The sequence below is a fragment of the Simochromis diagramma genome, unplaced genomic scaffold, assembly GCF_900408965.1.
Source record: "Simochromis diagramma unplaced genomic scaffold, fSimDia1.1 OVJJ01000596.1, whole genome shotgun sequence".
NCBI lineage: Eukaryota > Metazoa > Chordata > Actinopteri > Cichliformes > Cichlidae > Simochromis > Simochromis diagramma.
Genome location: NW_024387245.1, coordinates 11,732,993 through 11,753,980, shown reverse-complemented (window position 1 = coordinate 11,753,980; position 20,988 = coordinate 11,732,993). Strand labels below are relative to the sequence as shown.

Genomic DNA, 20,988 nt, shown 5'->3' with positions numbered 1-20,988 from the left:
AGTAATTATCAAATAGTTAACTGATCATTTGCATAGCAGCGGTTTATTTGAACAGTTTCAGTCAGGATTTAGACTACATCGCAGTGCAGAAGGTGCGAACGTTACAAATAGTTTTCTTATAGTCTCTGGCTGTAGACTCATCACTGTTTGTCCTGTTAGACCTTAGTGCAGTTACTGTTGTCCACGGTATTTAACTACAGAGATTAGAAGTACCATGCAGTGATTTGAATCACATGTCTGATAGATTCAAATTTGTTCATGTAAATGGAGAATCTTCCTCCCACACAAAATTTAGCTCCGAGTTCTGTGCTGGGACCAGTACTTTTTTTGGTCTTCACTTTATACATGCTTCCCTTAGGAAGTATTTTTAGAAGACATTTCATTGCTATGCAGATGACACACAGCTTTATCTGCCCACGAACCCAGATGAACACAGGTATATCTTTAAGACATAAAGGCCGGGATGACCTGAGGTTATTGCTCATGGTTCTAAAAAAAGATCTTTATGTAAAATCTGAAATATCTAATAAATATGTCGTGTAACCCACTTTAAAATTAGGCATTAAGCTTTCCTTTTTGATAAAGGTTATAGTTAGGACTGGATCAGGTGACCATAAACCCTTCCTTAATTACACTGCAATAGGCCTAGGCTGCTGAGGAGCTTACCGTGATGCACCAAGCATTTTCTTTACCCATCTCTTTCCACTCTCCGTTTACACACCGCTATTGTATTTAATCAGCAGTATTTATTAAAAGCTCTGTCTCCCATTGTCTTTTGTCCTGTCTCTCTCTCTGCTCTCTTTCCTTTCTCCTCAATCCCAACGATCATGGCACATGGCTGCCCCTCCTTAAGCATGGTTCTCCCAGAGGTTTGTTCCTGCAAAAAATGAGGTTTTCCCTCCCAGTGTCACAAAGTGCTTGTTCGTAGGGGGTTATCTGAATGTTGGAGTTTCTTTCTAAATTTGTAGGGTCTTTACCTTATAGTATAAAGCACCTTAAGCAAACTGCTGTGAATTGGTGTTATAGAAAAAAAGTGATTTGAGAATTGAACTGAATTATGTCAGTCTTTGGGACCACCATAAACATTTGCAGTCTGAATAAGAAAAAACAAACAAACATTTCTTGTTCTTTTTCTTTAAAATTAACTATTTTATTTATTTACATATATTTACACAAGTACATAATATCTTGATACAGCAGTGATGACGAAATAAAACAAGAAAATAAAAGAGAAGACACAAGTCAACATCTCTCATCAGAAATTGACATCTACATATACAATAAACTGTATGGGTGACAAATTAAAGGTAACACAAATCATTCAAAGATGCTCACAACAACACCTCTTTGTAAAATTCTTCTCCATGATCACAAAAGCCACATGCCATTTCACCTCGCCCACAGCTTATATTATATAATAGTGCAATTGTTCTTGTAGTACTTGAATGAAAGCTACCTAAAAACTGCTAAATTATCTACGGCATGATTTTTTTAAACATTTTGAAACATAGGTCACAACAGTCCCCGTGTTTCTGCTTTGAACATCTGTCACCGTTCATGGATCAGAGCATGCCGTCGATTTCACCGATTGTGAAATTTAGGCCATCTGGCAGATGTCAACAACTGAAGCATCAAAACATTAATAACTCCTCAAATGGATCACACCGAGTCTCTCTGTTTGCTGTTTGTTTTATCAGAGGCGAAATGAAGGTTTGCTCCTGCAAACATGTGCTTCAAAAGACTAGGTAGTTATCTCGCCTGCAGGCATCTGCAGCAATAATTCCATTTGATCTGCCGTTCCTCTTTTGTGGAGTGGACATGAGAGACTGAAACAGGGATCATCTTTCCCGGGATGCAAAATCTATTGTTTACAATTTTATAGAACTGATTATGATTAAAAACCACAAACATGACTACAGATGTATGCAGTTTTAATACAATTAAAGTTGCTATAATGCAAAGTAATTATGTTTTCACACATAATCCCTAATTAAAAAGGTTTACCCTTTGGAGTGGTGTACAGTAAGAAAAAAATAACCATAAGGCACTTGTATCTTTTAACTCAACACAATACTTACCACAACATGCAAAGAGTACAATTTTTAAAAGCACAGGATGGCTTTTATGCACACAAGTAGGCCAACTTTGGCATTCAAACCTAATTTCTTATCTTCCACTGAATAATTCAATGTAGTCTATCAGGGAAGACCACCATTTAGAAATACACACACATTAAGTTATTTTTAAAAAGTTTTTAGATGTATGCTGATTTTAAGAATTATCAAGGCCAGTTTAAAAGTTAAACAAATACTAAAATCACATTTTAATGTGACCTAACATCTTCTGCTGCAATATTTCAGCACTACTGTATTGCATGAATACTTAAATATTTAAAATATTTGTCAGTAAAGCTGAAAAACAGTCTTTGCTCTGTCCTCTAGTGAACCAGGAAAGACAAGTCCCAGCTACAAAGAGCAGCTAACACAGAGGTACACCAAGAAGGGTGGAATGCCCAGAAATATTTTGCATATTGTCTGCAAATGTGATTTAGTAAACAGGCTTGTAGATAATCTGACCAGCCAGCAGTCTGCGCCTCAGCTCCTTCCACAGCAGGCTCCTCTCTCTCTGGGATCCCTTCATGATCCCGCGGTTCTCTTGAGCACGGCGGGACAGGTAGGGGATTACTTCATTGACAGGGCCGTATGGAACGTATTTGTAGACTGGAAAACCTGCTTGGCCTGTTTTCAGATAAGAGAAGGAGATTCAGTGTTCACAGTCACCACCATGTGTGAATATGGTGTATAACAGCATGCAGTCGATACATTCTGCTTATAATACAAGAATACATTAAGTTAACAATCGCGAATGAAGTGAACAAACAGAGGGTACCAAGTTGTATTCACACATGCACTGAAGTCCTGAGCTTTCCAGACAACACCTGACAGAGGTGCATGTGGGAACACAAATGACTCGTGTAGTCAGACTGGACATTAAACGGTCTTTAAGTTCACAATCTACGTGATGTCCAACTGTGCCTGTTTCACAATAGTTGAAGTAAGAGTCCTGTGAAATCATGCAAGACCCCAGTTTAAACCAGAATATTTCAAGTTGTGAGCACACAGATGAGCCAAAGTCCTGTTGTGTGCTCGACTGTTCCGCTAACCAACGTAGGGGGAGGGATGGGGAGTGTTAATGTTCAGTGAAAAAGGGTGAAGTAACGAATGGTGCGGAAGAAACTACAAATCAAATTCCTAATAAATCACTTTTAAATTGCAATAAAACTAATAAATTGAGGTTCTGCAGACACTTGACCACTAACAATCATGGGACAATGTAGGATCGAGTGAATAAGGCCCTAGTCACACTGGCTTAGAGACCATCCCCCCGACTGATTGTGAGTGAAAGCTGGAGGCTGGAGGAAAATAATTGCTACAAGCCGAGCCACACAGGTCTAGAGTGCAGTCAGTGACATTCGTTATTTGCCTGAAAGTGAAGGACTTGTCTAAAAATACTGGCCAGCTGTTTTCCGAGCTGAAGTGAAACCATCGTAAAGTAAAATAAAAGCTTTACCTTTTGAAAACTTACTTTGAAGGCGAACCTTTTACATTTTTGCTAGGCTTTTAACTACCACTCGGCTACTAGTTGGAGAGTTTTAGTAGACATAAATAAAAACCACAGGCAATCCAAGCAATTAGTGGAAGCTTTTTAGTGCAGCACCTTTTTTTTGCAACCAGTTTTACCCAGTGCATTAGCAACAAAAAGTTTAATTTGAGCCTGAGAGTGTTAAGTGACACCGAGGTCTGACTCCTCTTTTAGTGAGTTTCTCAGATATAGATATCTCCTTTGTATTGAGGGATTAATCATCTGCAAAATCAAACAAATGACTTAAACAGCAACAGTCTAAAAATATAAAGTTGAAGCAGCTGTTAAAGAAACTGGATGATAAATGTTATGTTGTGTTTGTACAATGATTAATATCATTCACAGGAATAAGAGTAGCATTAAACTTCTCCTCAGACTACTATGACAGGACAAGCGTGACATTTTCTAACACTAAGTGAAGGGCACTGGCAACACAAAGTGTTTGCTGTCAACATGACCTCAGACAAGGTCAGTGACTGCCTGGATATCGTAGCATTGACATCACTGGGAACAACACTTCAGTGGTACGTCTTTGACCACATGACCACACGCCTACATGACATGTGCCTCGGTGATTTCGCAGCATGCAGTTTACTTTAGTGCTGAGTGTAACATACCTAGTGGGAAGCTGATCTGGTCACACATCCCCAGCAGCTGTCCAAAGTAAACTTTATTCTCAGTGGGTGACAGGCCCATTTCATTCATCCTGGAAAAACAAAAAAAGAAAAAACAGAGAAACACATTTTAAAGGACTGTTACATAACCAGAGGTGGAACATAGTATCCCACCACTCTCTGTTAACCCTACAGCTGCTTTGGAAGCTTTACAAGGAATATTTCACTTTGAGCAGTTATACAAGTATGAGTTCAGACTGTTAGGGTTAATCCTTCAGAAATGAAAGCTTTAGGGTATTTGTACATGCTCAAACTAAATCTGAGTTTTGTCTCTGCACATGTAAAGTGCTCAAGGACAAAACGTACTTATCGAGGGTGAACTTCACTGTGTCCTCATTGTGAGTTGCAACCATGACATTTGCTTTCCTGCTGTGTTCAATCTCCTCCAGCACATACTCCAAACACCTAAACAAACAGCGGAGCAGATGGTTAGGATTTATGCAATTTCTAGCAGAATCACCAAGCGGCTTGATAAAAATTCAAGACTTACTTATGATACATCCTGTTAGTGGCCTCATAGTCTGGGTTTATTGGATCCTCATATCCAATTTCCTTCGCCCTGGCTCTCTCTTGGTACATGTAGGCTCCGCGAACGAGTTTGGCACCAAAGTACCAACCCTCCCGCCGAGACAGCTCAACATCCAAGGTCACGTTGTCGTAGGCTTCCTAAATGCCGTTAACAACACAAACTTAAAAGGGCATCCAAACCTAGCATAAAATAACCACAATTATGCTAATTGTAACATCCGTAGATGCAAAATTGCATGATTAATGTGCACAAAATATCTTCTGTTTTTTTAATATGTATAAAAAGCCATATCATTTAAGGAAAAAATGTGGAGAGCTCTTAACTTGTAGTTATATCTTCCTCATCACTACAATCACAAGAAAAGTGTCATAATTATCAGATCCTGTTTGTTGTCTTTACACTGCACATAAAGTTTAGAGTTCAGATGAAGATTGTGGTGATCACTTTCAGCACTCTCTGTGGTCAGGTGCCACCATCTGTGTAGGTTCTCAGTCATCCAGGTCACGGTAGTGCAATAAGCTTGGAAAGAAAGGTATTTCTCAGACCTTGTTGCATGTGATGAGGCACATGATTAATAATCTTAAACGACAACCCACACTAGGGATTATACAACTGGCATTCTCCACCATTTGGTTTTAGGAATGAAGAAGCCGCTTGGATGAGAGATAAAACATTTTCATGAAGTACAAACATTTTTCTGGTGGTACCTCGGTCCAGGCTAAGGACTCAAGGAGATTACGTATTTCTGAGGTTGTGGAGCTGTTGAAGTTGTTCCCACTGGACTTAAGATCTGTGGACACTGATTAAGACCCAGTTTACAGATTTTGATCTTGGATGCTGAGATATAAATACATTTTACCTCCTTACTTATGGACAGATTATTGAGGGAGAAACTGGCAGTAGTATTGGCAGATTTGGGACTAATTTTTGTGTGATAAACAAACTGATGTGCCACAGTTTGGAAAGCACTCTGGCAAAGAAACTTCCTGTTTCTTATAAAACATTGCTTTAACTAATAAAACATTTAAAGAAATACTGCAAAATAAAAACACTATCGGTATACTCTGTGTGCTTCGATAGGTTAGTAAGTAGCAACAATCATCACGTCACACACTAGTTTATCAGTCGAGTTCAGCTTCATTGAGAAAACTGCAGTTTCACCTTGAGGTAACACTGGTAGGTGTTGAAAATGACTGGCTTTTCTCTGTTGAATTTCCTCTGCATTTCCAGGGTCAGGCGACTGATAGCTGGTTGGAAGTACGTCTGCTCGGCATCCACCATTAGCCTAACCCCGTTCTCTACAGCATGCTGGAGTGCACAAAAACAATTAGAGAGTAAAATATGAAGCACCATATAAAACCGTGTCCTATCCCTATATTGTTGCCCACACTATTTGCAGGTACAGGTTGCTTAGTGTCCTCACCTTGGCCAGAATATCCACTCTCTGCAGCATTCTCTTCATCTGCCTCTCTTCTTCTTCGGTAAATATATTCAGCAAAGGCTCCAGATGGCCGGTCTATGCAACCAAAACAAAAAGATATTGATCGACTTTATGATTAATATAAAGCCATAAATTTTATCTCCATGTGACTGGCAGGAAAGAGTTCAACATCGGCGCCAGAAACGTTTCCTATATTTGTCAGCTGCCCTCAATTATACTGGCCACATGGCCAATGCGAAATGAGCACTTTCCAAAACAAGTCCCAAAACATGCTGTTCTAATGCATTAAAATGATTTTCTTTAGTGGTGAGAAGGCATAATGTTCCCCCAGGTAGGTAATTTAACTTGTTGCCACAAAGCAATGAAGACTTTATGACAAGGTGAGAAACACAGCCGTTGCTGTTGTTGGCACTTCATTTTTCCAGTTTTATTCCTCATAGCTGCTGTTTTTAAATAGTTTATTACACCATAAATTTAATAACATAGCTATAGATAAATCATAAATTAGAAAAGCCATGTACAAGAAGCATTTTATCTACTTTAAAAGTTCATAATAATTAACAGAAAAAGGTAGTCATCTTTTTCATTGGCCTTTAAAAGCCTCCAAAGTTTGGATTTGTTGGCTTTATGAGCTTCTAAAATGTGGAAGGTAATGCTGTGACACAGTGAAAATGGAGAGATAAGACAACAAGTGACCAAAGGAGGCCACAAATGAGAAGAAATAACAAGATTAATAGCAGAACAAGTACAAAAAAGTGAGAGACATTTGATTGTCGAACACAGTTGTATTTCTGTTATCAACAGTAGACATAAAATAGCATAGATTACCTTTACTAAGTTCATATTATCTTAACTGTAACTAACTTGATGCTCTCCTAAAATCCCACCGCAGATTCTTTGCAGTTGGCCTGAATTGAACAGCCGATTCTCTTTTTAGTAAGGCCAGTAAAGGTTTTGAACAAAAGGTAGTAGGGAAGGCATTAAGGCAAAGGGTGCTTTATGTTTGCGTTCAGTCAAGCATGATAATCTTTTCCACTTCAGTGGAAATGGCTGAACAAACATGGAGTGCCTGGTAACAGCTTCTCTGTGTATTGCACAGGGAATAAGAAACAGCGAAGAGATGAAGCGATACCTGTGATCATTCAAACCAAACAGCTGAAATCCAGTCGTTTTTTCCTCCCACCTCCAAACCACTAAAACGTCATGTGATGATGACTCACCTGAAGGTTTGGCACCATAAGCAGATTTGAAATCTTTGTTGTGTCGTTTATTAAACTGTTCCAGTCCAACAGATCAATTGTTCTAGAAGTAAGACATGGGAATATAAAGCCAAAAAAGAAAAAGCTGAATAAAGGTAAAACTAGAAATAACTTGGATGAAGAATTATTAAGGTGCAGTTAAAAGAGATTAATTGTAAACAAATGAGTGACTGTCCTACCCAGACAGGCCCAGCTTCTCTCCAGTAAACCAATTCTCTATGTCATCTTTGGCTCCAACACCCAGCTCAGTCAAACTATCCTACAATGAGAGTACACCTCAGTTCATTATTGATAACCATAAAGGTTGGAACACCTTAAAAATAACTAAAAAAAAATGACATGAAGACATCATTTGAGCATAAACTTGCATATCACCTTGAGCTGCTCCAGCTCCAGTTTCTGTTCTAAAACAGTCATTTGAGATTTTCCCTGTTGCGCTGAGAGGAAGTTAAAAAACCGTCTCCATTTAACCAGGACTTCGGAAAACTGGAGCTGTTTGAACAGAGGGCAACATATTAATTATCAAGTAACAGCAGTAGTTTTATCCGAGGGTTTGTAATGGGGTTAACTGACCACAAGAGTAGTTTGTTTACAGAAAAAAAATCAAACAGTTTAACTATCTTTTAATCTTTGACACTGAGATGTAAAAACTACTTTTTTTATTGAGCAAAACTTTGACGTGATCAAGTAAAAAAAAAAAAAAACGATTTCCTCCTGTAGTCAGACTAGTTCTTCTGCTACATTTCTTTGCTAAATTAAGGTAATTTAAGACTTAAGTCTAAACCCTGCGACACTACGTTTCAGTTAACAATGAATGAATGAAAAACGTTAATCTTACAAGGAACTGTGGACGACCCAGTGCAGTCATTTTGATAGCAGAAAATCCATCATTAGAAGCTCCACCTGAGAGGAAACAACAAACCTCATGTCACTTGTTTTTATTAGATTTTTTTCTTTAAATAAATAATCTACTTTGTTAAATTACTTTTTAAGTATTTATGTTTTACACTATTAAAATGAACCCAAACTGTGCTTGACCAGCAGTTGTACTACTTACCAGAAGCTTTAATGCAGTTTATGAATGTCTCCATTTGCATATCACATTTGGCCTCATCTGCATAGAAGTAAGTTCGTGCACTGATAACTCCCCCGCGCCTGTCTCCAAACTGACGATGGGCCTTGTACTTCTTCTCACGATGATCCGCACCTGAAGTGAGACGCAACTTTAGTGGCTTGTTGCATGAAAAAAAAAACCTCAAGTTCACCAAGATTTTGATATCCCGACGATTAATAATCAATTCACATACAAAGGAGATTTAGAGCCTAAACAACACATCTTTACTATGTAACTATAATGGTCTATCAAAGGTATCCAGTGCATATTTTGTCCTATATGTGCAAATAAGAACAAGATTTTTGAGGGAATTTAGGATTGTTGTTATTATTATAAAGCTCATGTGTGGAGCACATGTAGCAGTGGAGCATCACAGATATAGAGAATCCAGTGCAGAGAAAAGTGGTGTCTTCTTGATAACTTGCTAAAAAATTTGTGAAATAGATTCTGAAAACATGGCTGACCAATAACCAATAACCATTTTCCCTTGCTCATAATGCCTGTATGTACCCAAGCTCTTCCTTAACAGGTGGCCCAATCTGAACGAAAGTTTGCATGAACATTGTCACACATGCAACAATTAATAACAACTATATGTATTTTAAAAAAATGCCTTAATAAAATGATAAATTTGTTCAAGTTACCAATAAATATTTAATTAGGAACTTGAACTACCCATAGGGCTAGACAATGTAATTCTAACACACACACATACTTACATATAAAAATAATATTGACCAGAAGATTAGAAATTAGAAATCATGATTTCTTTACTCTTGCATCAGTGACTGCCCCCAAAGAAGTCAGCTTTATTCGGGACCTAGATAGCATGCAAGATACCTCTTGCATAAAATCCGGGAGGTGCATGTGTTTTATTTTTAAGCTTTGCATATGATGTAACTGTAATAGAGACAAATGTGTTCGTGAAAACCGAGGGAGGAAAAGGAGGCAGTGGAAAATCAGGGATGGTCATTGGAGAGCTCCGACGAATCCGAGAGCCCTGAAGTAACACGATGGCTATAATGCTGCCTTAACTGATTGCATTTGATTTAAGAGGAGCAGTTTTACTGCTATCATTTATCCTACAACGTGAATGGATTTTCATCAGAAGGAATTCCATCCTAAACGGGGGCATTTTTTTAGTTTGTAACAATTACTGAGAACACAATAGATATCAAAAACAAGCTTTACTTTATTCATTTAAAACTAGCCACTCTGGTTGCAAATCAATGTGCATGTAACACATTAGCACTTTTAATTCAGCTCCCACAAAGACTGATTTGAAGTAAGTATAAAATAAGTTTGTCTCAGAGTGATCGCCAACAGGTAAATGATACACAAACACATTAAATATCAACCCCTTAAACACTACCCAGCTTCGCCCCGCAGTGTCTGTTGAACTTGACATTTCAGCCACCACAAGATCCAGTTATAACCAGTAACATCCTGACTAGACTACGTGGATGCATAACTATGCATACTAAACCACCGAACAGCTGAAGCAGCTGACTAGTCAGCAGCTCAGCCTTGTCAGCTTAGACGTATGCAAAATAAAATAAAAAATAAAATAAAGTTTGTTAGTTTTGTTTTTTTACTGACACACATACCTGGACTTTCTTTCTCTGCCTCAGAAACACATGAACTGTAAAAAAAAAAAAGAGAGAGAAAGAAAGAATTGCCATTAGAACAGTAAAAAATAAGGCAACAGCAAATTTGTCTCATCTTTGTTTCTTTCAGTCAGATCAATAGCAACTTTTATAACACAGCATACTAACAGTAATAAGACAGTATACAATGAATAGTGGAAAGTCTGAAAAGTTTCAAAAAGACAGATGACATGATGATAAAAGGCACCGTTTCATTCTTTTAACAGTCACAATGAAATCTTATGCAACCGTGACGATGACCTGCTTTTCAAGTTATGTTGTGACGTGAGAGACGCATTGGGGAACGAAGGCAAATAGCCAAGGTGAACTAAAACTAAACTAAAAACTAAAACTTGATTTGAAAGAACATTTTAGTTAACCAAAATAATAATCAAACACAAGATTTTTGATTGTTTTTTTAAATTAACTAACAGATTATTTTTTTTAGAACTTGTAAAAAAAAAAAAAAAAAAAAAAAAAATACAGAGGAAATATCCTTAGTGTTAGAATCTGTTAGTTAGCATGATGAGGCATCATTGGTCTTTATCAGAAAAAGCAGTTTAGTTCCTCCTGTGTCTGTTTGTGTGTCAAATCAAATCAAATCAAATCACTTTTATTGTCAACATCCACCTGTGCAGGAACATCTTGAACAGCACAGTGCGTTAAATTTCTGTGTGCGAGCTTCACAAGCAACAGAGTTGTGCAAAATACACAACTGTGTTGGGATAGTCCTAAGTAGAGCACTGTGGGTATTTTAAATCACAGAATATTGTGTAACACTTGCTAGTGTGCCTCAATGTGCCTCCTGAAAGCAACTCTCATGGCAACCTATGAGGCCTTTCAATGATGCCCATCCCATCTCTGAAAAACTGGCTCAACCAATCAGAGCAGGGAGGCCTGTCTTAGCGAGCCAATAGAGGACAAGCACTGTTGAACTGCCTGAGAATAACACCAACAAATTAGGTTTTGATTATAAAGCATTACATGTTATGACTGGCACTGCTTTGATAAAAAGCCTAACAGAAGCCGTCTGTGAGGTGATAAGATAAGAGGACACTGATATCAAAGTGCAGCCCAGAGGAATAGTTTTGACACTCAAGTAGGACACATAACTTGAACTTAAGTGATAATTTCCAGAGGGACAACTTAGTACAGAGACACAGGCAATGGTTAACCAAGAGCATTTCAAATATCACAACTACGTTTTTTTCATATGTGCATATGGTTAGTTAATGTGCCGAAGAGAAGAGGCAAAATGAGAGGAGAGGCTCTAAAACATGAGCTATATGCATGGAGACATAGACCTAAATACTTCTGTGGAAACTAACAGTCAAATTACTCATTTAATTCACTATTAAAGATATCAATACAAATCAGGTAATACACGTACTACAGTTTCTCAGTCTTTTAATGAACTTGTTGTACTAACACTGCTAAAATATCCATTACTGTGATTTTTTTCAGTCCTGGAGCTGCTCTTCTAGTGTGCGGCTCCTATTACAGCCACACATGGAGACAAGTAATGGAGAGGATCTCTCTTCCACAGTTTTCTGATTTCTCTGGGGTTTTATGATGTGGTGCAGTTACACACTTGTGATGACACCATGTGATGTTGTGCCATACAAAATAAACTTGACTCAGCTGGCTTTTATGGATTTAGTGAGCTGAACAACCCTGGGTATGCAGCTCACTAAATCTCATCTGACACACACATATATCTTATTTCTTATCTTATATGGCATTTGCAAAGTTATGCGCACCACAGTCCTTAAGGAGAAACCAGCCTACGTGTGTATTTGCTACTCACTCCATCTCCTTCTTCTCTGCTTCCTCTTGTGTCAGGTCTTCTTCCACGCTGTAGTCCAAAACTGCCCCCACACCAAAGGCCTCATTTTTCCGAATTAACGGTTTGATGGAGTTGTGGTCTTCCCCTGCCACAAACTGCCCATAGAAGGTCATCTTCATCAGCTTCTCAAACATCCACTGTCCAAGCAGCTTCCTGCTCAGATCCATCAGCTGAAAACATGACAGGGACAAGAAAAACAACAGGTTACTCTGTCTGAGTGGTTTACAGCCCCTTTTTCATTTTCACCTCGACGAGTCAAAAGCAGAAACACATTCATAGCGCGCCAACGCGGAGAGTTCATTGAGCTTTGGTAAAGCGGTGCACCGGTTTGGTTCTGATCTGAACGCACGTGTGTGTAGGGTTAACAGAGGATGCGTTATCGGGCCGATCAGTCCCGTCAACTCACCTCTTTGTTCTTGTCAACCAGGATGTCAAACGTACACAGCTTGAAGACCAACAGACTCCGGAGCAGCTCAATATTACCTTTGCTCTTATAGGCTTCCTGTGTGTTTTCGAAGTCGATATGGGTTTTACTCAGCGGAGCTTTGGTAGCTTTTCTAGACTGGCTGATGAGTTCAACCGGCGCAGCCTCTACCACGGTGCAGCCATTCGTCTGCTGCTGCTGCTGCTCCTTCTCTTCTCGAGTTTTGGTGGATGCGACTGTTGAGCGGCATCTCGCAGGAGAAATCCGCAATTTTCGGATGCTGCCGGAGTTTGCCCTGACCAAGGGTGCTACAAACTTAGTGTACGACATGCCTTCTTCGCCTTTCTGAGCGGCAGCTGCACGCAGACTGAGACCGGCAGACTTCTTTGCCGATTGGATATTTGGAGTGTTGCGTAATGAGCGCGCTCTGGTATGTCAGAATCGGGAGGTGGCGCCCTGCCTCACTTGTTACATCATGTCCCCGATAGGCATCACGCAAGAACCACGGGCCTCATTCCAGTGAAAAACCTGAAAAACTCCCCCGCCGTGCAGTAGGAGAAGCAGATGGTTTAAGAGAAGCAGGAGGCCTTATACTGAGGGTAATAGTTATTTGATCCAGTTTGTGAACAGTCCCTCATTATTTGGCCATTTGATTTTAATGCAGGGAGACAGAATATAAAGCAAAAATCCAGAAAAAAAAGACATTACATAAAAGTTTATTTGCATGTCATTCAGTGAAGAAGTATTTGATCGCCTACAACCCAGTCAGGATTTTGGTTCCCACAGATTGTTTGTGTGTCCAATGGGGCCGAGATTACAGTCAGTCAATCAATTGTAGCTACTCAATTCAATTTATTTTATTCATTTATTTACTTACTATTTATTTACTACTGGAGAACCTGTAATGTGCATAAACCTGTAATGTGCATAAAGCCAAAAAACTCTGTTTCTCCCATTACAACCTCTCAACGATCAGCTGTCAGAGCTGACATCTGTTGGTGCAATTATTTGGAAATGGCAATGATATGAAATGGTCACCAGTCACCCTCATTCTGGAGCTCGATGCAAGATCTTGCTTCACTGGGTGAGTATGATTATGATGGTGGATCAGACCAAAACTACATGGGGGTGGCTGTAGCTCAGGTGGCAGAGCAGGTCAGCCATTAATCAGAAGGTCGGTGGTTCGATCCCAGGCTGCCTCCTGGCTCTCCTTGGTCAAGATACTAACCCCATGTTTGCCTACTGGTGGTGGTCAGAGGGCCCGGTGGCGCCAGTGTCCGGCAGTCTCGCCTCTGTCAGTGCGCCCCAGGGCAGCTGTGTGACTACAATGTAGCTTGCCATTGCCAGTGTGTGAATGGGTGGATGACTGAATGTAGTGTAAAGCGCTATACAAATGCAGGCCATTTACATGGGAGGAGCTTGTTAATCATCTGAAGGCAGCTGTGACCACGGTAATACTGATAACGCTGTATGGTACCAGCAAGGTCCCCCTGCAGAACAAGGCACATGTGCAGGCTAGTGAACATCTTAAGGAGTCAGAGAAGGCTTGGGAGAAAGTGCTGCGGTCAGATGAAACCAAACTTAACTCAGCCCACTGTGTGTGGAGGAAGAGAAAGTATGACCCACAATCAAGGATCGAGGTGGAAACATACTGTTTTTCTGCTAAGGATTACAGGATGACTTTGCTGCATGGAGGGGGCCACTGGAGGGGCGGGCATGTACCATAAAATCTTACATGAAAAGAAAGGTGGTGGTGGGGGGGGTAGCCAGCCTAAATCCTGTAGAAAATCTGTGACGCTGAAGCTTCAAGTTGCAAACACCTGCCAAGAAACCTAAATGTTTCTGTAAAGAGAAGTCAACCAAAATCCCTCCTGAGATGTGTGCAGATGTGGTGACCAGCTATAAGAAACGCTTTATCTCCTTGCTTAGCAACACCACCAGGTACTTGTGTTTTCTTGAAGATCAAATACTTATTTCACTCTATGATGTGCAAATCAGTTTATAGCTTTTATGTAATGTGAAAAATTTTTCTAGATTTTAAGTTGATATTCTCTCTCTCTATTAAAATTAAATTAATAATGAACTTTTAATTCAGAGGATAGAAATGAGAACTAGTTTGTGTTACAAAATAAAGCAGTCAGTGTTCTCAATTTTAGTCCCTCTCAGTTTCGTATAAAAGCTTATTTGTTTTTTGTTTTTTTTGGTCATCTCAAAACTTGACTTTATAACTCAAAATTAAGGTTAGGGGAAAAATTGTTTATTTTATTTTCCTTTTCTTGTTTGTTTGTTTGTTTGTTTTAGTAAGTCTCAGACCAACTATAAAGTCAAGTGCATATTCACATATATATATTTTTTCTGCCACTCTTGACTTCCTGTGTACTACCACAACTCCTGTCTTGGCACTCTATCATATATTTCCTCTAGGTCCACAAAGACACCGCGCACGTGTTCTTCTAATCTTCTCTCTACTGCTCCAACAACCCTCTCAAAGCAAACATCATTGTAACGCTCGGCTGCTGCTCACTGATCGTCACCACAACTTCTCCCAGCAGCAGGGGGCAGCAATGATGTAACAGTGGCTACTGTCTGCCGGAAATGAAAAGCTGTCGAAGAAGAACGCAGCCATCTCCCGTAAATGTGCTAACTTACACGGAAGCAGCAGAGTGTGCTAACTGGTTGCATTAATTCTACAAACAGGCACATTTACCTGCTCTAAAAGGTAATCAGAGACATTTATTAATTTAAGTATTTTTTTTTTTACCATATGCATTTATTATGCGCTCTCTGAAAGCGATAAATATTAGCAAATTGTAGCCGACCCAGAGTCTTTTTAGCCTGACTCGCTGATCGACCTTACGTTACCAACAAAGGGACTGCGCTGGTTTCGCAATTGCTGGTGTGCAAATTACAAGCTAGGGGTTAGTTTCTAAATATAAAGGTCAAGTTGAATGGGTCGACTGAAGAGGCCGTGTTACAAGACTTAAAAAAACAAACAAAAGAAAGAAAGGAAAATACCTGAACTGCTTTTAATGTAAGCAACCCCTCGTTTACAGCCGCCTGTTGCTAACAATAGCTATGACTACTTTAGCAGTAGCCACTGTGATATTTTAGGGCAAAGCCAAATTTGAATGGCTGGAACGAATCTGGACTGTAGTGTCTAAGCGGTAATGCTAACCAGGAGCTCTCGAATTTTAGATTAAATTGAGGTCAGATCGCAGTTGTTCAGCTATGGGACGGTAAACAGGTTTGGTAGGTTCAGCAACTGCTCGATTAAACGGGGTTTTCAAGGCCCCGGAAACGCCTTCAAGTCCAGGTAAACGTATAGGGTACGGAAAACACCTGTTAGCAGCTGTATGACAGCCACCAAAACACCGTTTTTATGAATATTACATTTTGTTTCAATATGCTGGGTTTGTATATACATTTTATGCGGCAGCTTTTAAAATCACCAGCCTAAATGTCTTTGAGTTTACAGAAAAATGTAATAGTAGTGTCAGTCTGGAATAATGCACATTGGACGGCGACAGTCTCATGATAATATTGCGATTTTTCAAAGTAATTTTGTAATAATTATGTTTGTGATAGTATGGGCAAAAATACAGCACTTATTGGTGTAAAAGCAACAATCTGAATTTTTAGCCTTTTTCCAGTGAGCTGCCGTCATAGATCGCGGACTACATGATTCAAACTGTGTGTCTATTGCCACAAGGTGCCAGCAGCAGCACTGCAATAGACTAGTTGTTACACAGTATATGTCAAATGTAAGACCAAAAGCCGGTGGAGTGGTGCTTTCCTGAGAAAGTTGAAGTGAAAAGATAACATAACTGCTCATCAGGACCCTTTGGAGTGTTGTAACCTAATAAAATAGAAACGGAGCTTTTTAACTAGTTTCATCCACCATTTATTTTGCATGTCATATGGAGTGCAACTAGTGTGTGCTCTATATGTGTCTTTATCACGTACCTTCATAGCATGGTTGTAGTCGCTGAGCTGCATTTAGCTGGAACAGTTTTCTTATGTGTTTTCCATATTGTTGTGCTGCTTTGGAGGTCTGCCCTCCCAACTAAGCGTCAAACAATTTTCATATTATTGGCTCTCTTTTTTACAAGTAGAAATATATGTCAATAAATGTCATGGTTTGCAGCTGTATTTCAGCCAGTGGTGTTGGCTGGAGTTCTTTGAAAAAATTGTGAAATGATGAACACAGAAAATAACGTAAAATCAGAAAACAGCTGATTGTTAGTGGCTTCATTTTTGAGCATGACACTGATAACAAACACACTGCCAATGCAGTAAAAACATACCTGGACAGAAAAACACAGTGGCCTCTCCAGAGCCTGGACTTCAACATTATTGAAGAAGTATGGGATCATCTTCATAGAGAATGGAATAAATAGCAGCCAACATCCAAAGAAGAGCTTTGAATGTCCTTCAAGAAGCCTAGAGAACTATTCCTGAAGACTACTTTAAGAAAACATCCCTCAGAGAGTTCAGGCTGTGTTCAAGAATCAAGTTGGTCATATCAAATATTGACTTTCAAGGTCATTAGAATTCTACAGACATTTTTGCCTTGTATACGGTTTTTAAATTTCCATTTAGGTTGGCACATATTTCCTATTTTCCAAGGAAAAATATAAAGACATTTTTTAAAAGGTTTTGCAAAGACATTTTTTTAGTACACACAGAATTGCATGCTAGCTTAATCCACATAAAACAAAACAAAAAGGTTAAAGGCATAGAAAAGATTGTTTTTGCAGTAAAAAGCAGAGTAGAAAAACATGTAAGCATCAGTTCATTTACCGTTTACACACAGGTAATTGTTAGTACCTTTTTACATTTTTTCCCACAGTATGCTTATAATGTCAGTTTAAAGAGAACAGATCTGTAATCACTGAAATGGTTGGACATTCATTACACTGTGTTTTAAAGTTTTCAGGCTTGGATCCGAAGTCCTGTGCCATTTTTTTTTTTTCCTTGAGCCCATCATTTACTACTATCACGGCTTCATCCCTTCTTTAAAGCTTTATTCTTGTGTAAATTAAGGAATTGTCTGCGGATGGACTAAGTTTTGGATTGGGACTAGGAATATGATTAAGGACCACTTCCACAGCTATTTGTGAAAGCAAGAAGTGATCTCTAAAAGTCTGCAGGTGCCCCCCTTCTTTTGTGTCAGCAGTGTCGCCTACTCAGCCAACATGTCTGATGGCCGGATCTATGTGGGGAATCTTCCCATGGATGTCCAGGAGAGAGACATTGAGGATCTCTTCTACAAATATGGAAAAATTCGTGAAATAGAATTGAAGAACAATAGAGGCACTATCCCTTTTGCCTTCGTCCGATTTGAAGACCCACGGTGAGTTTTGCGGATGGTTTTTGGCAACTCGAATCACACTCCTCCTTGTTGGACACCATAAATTTTGTGGTATATCGTCTCCAGTGACTGCCGGCAGGGAATGGATGGAGACAAGATATCCAACCTTTGTCCGCTAGGCGTACTTTGGTAAGGAGTTCTTTGCTCTCTTCTCTTAGGGATGCAGATGATGCGGTCTATGGAAGGAATGGATATGGATATGGGGACTCCAAGCTGCGTGTGGAGTATCCCCGTTCTAAACCTGGCCCAATGGGAGGTGGTGGAGGAGCACCTAGAGGAAGGTTTGGACCCCCAACTCGAAGATCTGAATTCCGGGTCATAGTGTCTGGTAGGTGGACGCCATGAGTCGTAGCCAATTAATATTTCTCTCATTCGGTACGGCCTGGAAATCAAGGGGACTGGTAGGAAAGTGGACATAGGAGTCTTAGGCAGATAACTTTCTCCCATTCGCATGCCGGACTGGAGAACAAGGGGACTGGTAGCTGGACGTCATGAGTCGTAGGCAGATCATTCTCTCTTTCTCATGGCGGACTGGAGGACAAGGGGACTAGTTGAGGACGTCATGAGTCATAGGCAGATATGTTTCTCTCTCTCATGGCGGATTGGAAGTCAAAGGGACTAAGTGGATGAGGTCATGAAAATCAAAACAGTAAAGTGAAACCGGTCATGTTGGCTGAGTAACCCCAAACACCGGCTATAGTGACTGGTAGGTGTCATTTTGTCATTGTGTATCATTAATTATGTTATGTGCTTTGTCAAATGTTTCTGTAGTTCACCTAAAACACTGGGTGGAGAAGTGGGTGGACTTATCAGTCAGGAGACTTGAAAAAGTCAATTAGTTTTTTCCTACTGGTTATAAGGATGATTGACCATCTCAGTATTTTCAACTGTGGGTTTGGCATTAATAAGTAACTGCTGTGCATGGAAAGTGTTAATGATTAAAGACAGTGTAAATTAACACTTGGTGCTGAATAGGTAACACCTTAGACAGACCACAAATCCAGGTCTTAGCTTTATAGTGTTTTAACATTAACCAGGTTGTGTCATTCCTGGCATTTTTAGCAATTTAAAGGCAGGGGAAATGCAAAGTCTTCCACTTCTCCATCTTCTTTAGGTTTCAAGAGGTGTAAAGGTCAGACTGTATACAAATAATGAATTAAAGAAAGAGTTGCACTTTGGAGAAATAATGAAACCCTTTCCTGCTAAGATTTTAGGTTTAAAGTGTCAGGTAAATTTAAGCAGGGAAGTATATTTTGTCCACACCATCATTTAGTCTTTTCCTGTTCCAGGACTGCCACCATCTGGAAGCTGGCAGGATCTGAAGGATCACATGCGGGAAGCAGGAGATGTCTGTTTTGCGGATGTGCAGCGTGACGGAGAGGGTGTAGTGGAATTTCTCCGTAGAGAGGACATGGAGTATGCACTGCGTAGATTGGATGGGACAGAGTTCCGTTCACATCAGGTTAGTGTTAGTGATGGTGAGATTTAATCGTTCCTCTGATGACAAACTGCAGCTGATGTCGTGTAATTCTTTCGTTATTTCTTGTTAGGGGGAGACGGCTTATATCCGTGTGTATGAGGAAAGAGGTACTCCCAACTGGGATCGATCACGATCCCGTTCCAGATCCAGAGGTCGCTATTCTCCTTACTATAACAGAAGATCTCCCCCTGCGCGCTACCAGTCGCCCCCACGCCATGCTATGTCACGGCATAGCCCACCTCCGAGAAGACACCTTCCGCCACACCACAGCCCACCACCTCGTCATTATCGGTAGAAAGTCGCATCATTTAGAGGAATTGGATGATTATTTTTTGTGGTTTGTTTTTGTAATTCTACATTTGATTTTTTTTGTTTTTGTTTTGTTTTTTAAAAACCTCAGGCCTCCTCATAGCACACACCATTTTTATTTCTTGATTAAAAACATTCCATGGTCAGGAACCCCTGAACAACCTGCTCCTCCCCACAGTCTTGTTTTTTGGGGGAGTTTTTTTGTTTGTTAAACACCCATACGTTATCCGGAAACAGAATTATGTGTTAACTTTTTGTGAGATAACCATTTGACCATTATGTAACATATTGGAGGTTTCTTTTATAAAGAAATTCAGGAGTGTGATGTCAAACATTCAAAACAAAGTACACATTTCTGCAGTCCTGCTTCTTGAATTGACGTAATTTTATTTTTCATGTGTCACATCTTAGTAGCTTTAAGTATGAAAGGGTGCGTTTTCTGTTTGGCCAAACCAAGAACCCATAAAACTAATCAGTATAGTAAAATTAGTGAACCCTTTTAGTGTAACACGTTGACTGTGAGACTTAATTGTCCTTTGGGTTTGTTTTCGGGTTTTTCTTTGTACATGTAGGCCGCTGACCGAGGTGGTCTAAATGTAGATTATAATTTGTATGCATCTCTATCGTTTTTGTTTTGTTTTTTTTTCTTTACCAATAAAATGCAAACTTTTACTGTGACAGTTTCTTTTCCATTTTTTTTTCTGTACTTAAAGTGAAGACATTTCCCTTCTTTAATCTGCAGTAATAATTTATATAGAAAAAAAATATGGAGTAGATTCCAAGAAATCAACAGTTCAAAGTTGAAAAATTGTCTATTCAGCTTCTGCCCAAAACTATTCCTTTTTTCTTGCGGTTTTATTCCCAGTCACATCTATGCCAGTAGTCTATTTGCTTAGTCGATTAGTTAGTTAGGGTGATAACCTTTTGAATAACCTTTAAATAAAGAAAACGTATGCAATAATATGATTATTCCTGAGGTTACTTTATTAGAGCTGTGCTTCCAATGACTAAATCAATGCTGATATTGAAATAGTTTGGTTTAATGGAGCAAGCTAGACCTCTAACGCAGCTTAACATACATATAAAAAAAATCCCAGTACCATCTTTTCTCCTCCAAGGATTACGTGACAGTTTTAAGTTGGGTAGTTGAGCAGCTGATCTGACTTTACCTAAACAGCTTCATTACCTTCCTTCATCCAGGACGTCAGTGCTGGGTCCATCCAATTATCTGAGTTTTAACTCAAACAAATTTG

The 20,988-nt window shown here is 39.5% G+C and overlaps 2 protein-coding genes across 6 annotated transcripts; one reads left to right on the top strand and one right to left on the bottom strand.

Annotated features, from left to right (window-relative positions):
- Nucleotides 1-1,494: 1,494 nt before the first annotated feature.
- On the bottom strand, nt 1,495-12,972 carry prodha (proline dehydrogenase (oxidase) 1a). Its single transcript, XM_040053329.1, has 14 exons — nt 12,558-12,972; nt 12,113-12,321; nt 10,267-10,301; nt 8,603-8,752; nt 8,384-8,448; nt 7,921-8,037; nt 7,725-7,804; nt 7,507-7,588; nt 6,269-6,361; nt 6,007-6,153; nt 4,807-4,982; nt 4,623-4,721; nt 4,260-4,348; nt 1,495-2,738 (listed from the first exon to the last, which is right to left on the bottom strand). Exons 1-14 carry the CDS (start codon nt 12,903-12,905, stop codon nt 2,548-2,550), a joined length of 1,881 nt encoding a protein of 626 aa, XP_039909263.1. The 5' UTR covers nt 12,906-12,972; the 3' UTR covers nt 1,495-2,547.
- A 2,189-nt stretch (nt 12,973-15,161) lies between these two features.
- Nucleotides 15,162-20,413, top strand: srsf9 (serine and arginine rich splicing factor 9). Of its 5 annotated transcripts, none has more exons than XM_040053333.1 (5): nt 15,162-15,294; nt 17,752-17,928; nt 18,105-18,274; nt 19,236-19,408; nt 19,497-20,413. In XM_040053333.1, exons 2-5 carry the CDS (start codon nt 17,771-17,773, stop codon nt 19,719-19,721), a joined length of 726 nt encoding a protein of 241 aa, XP_039909267.1. In that variant the 5' UTR covers nt 15,162-15,294; nt 17,752-17,770; the 3' UTR covers nt 19,722-20,413. The 5 variants fall into 5 exon arrangements, with proteins under 5 accessions (XP_039909267.1, XP_039909270.1, XP_039909268.1 ...); XM_040053336.1 differs by having other exon boundaries at nt 15,168-15,294; nt 17,749-17,928; XM_040053334.1 differs by having other exon boundaries at nt 15,168-15,294; nt 17,726-17,928.
- The last annotated feature ends 575 nt before the right edge of the window (nt 20,414-20,988 follow it).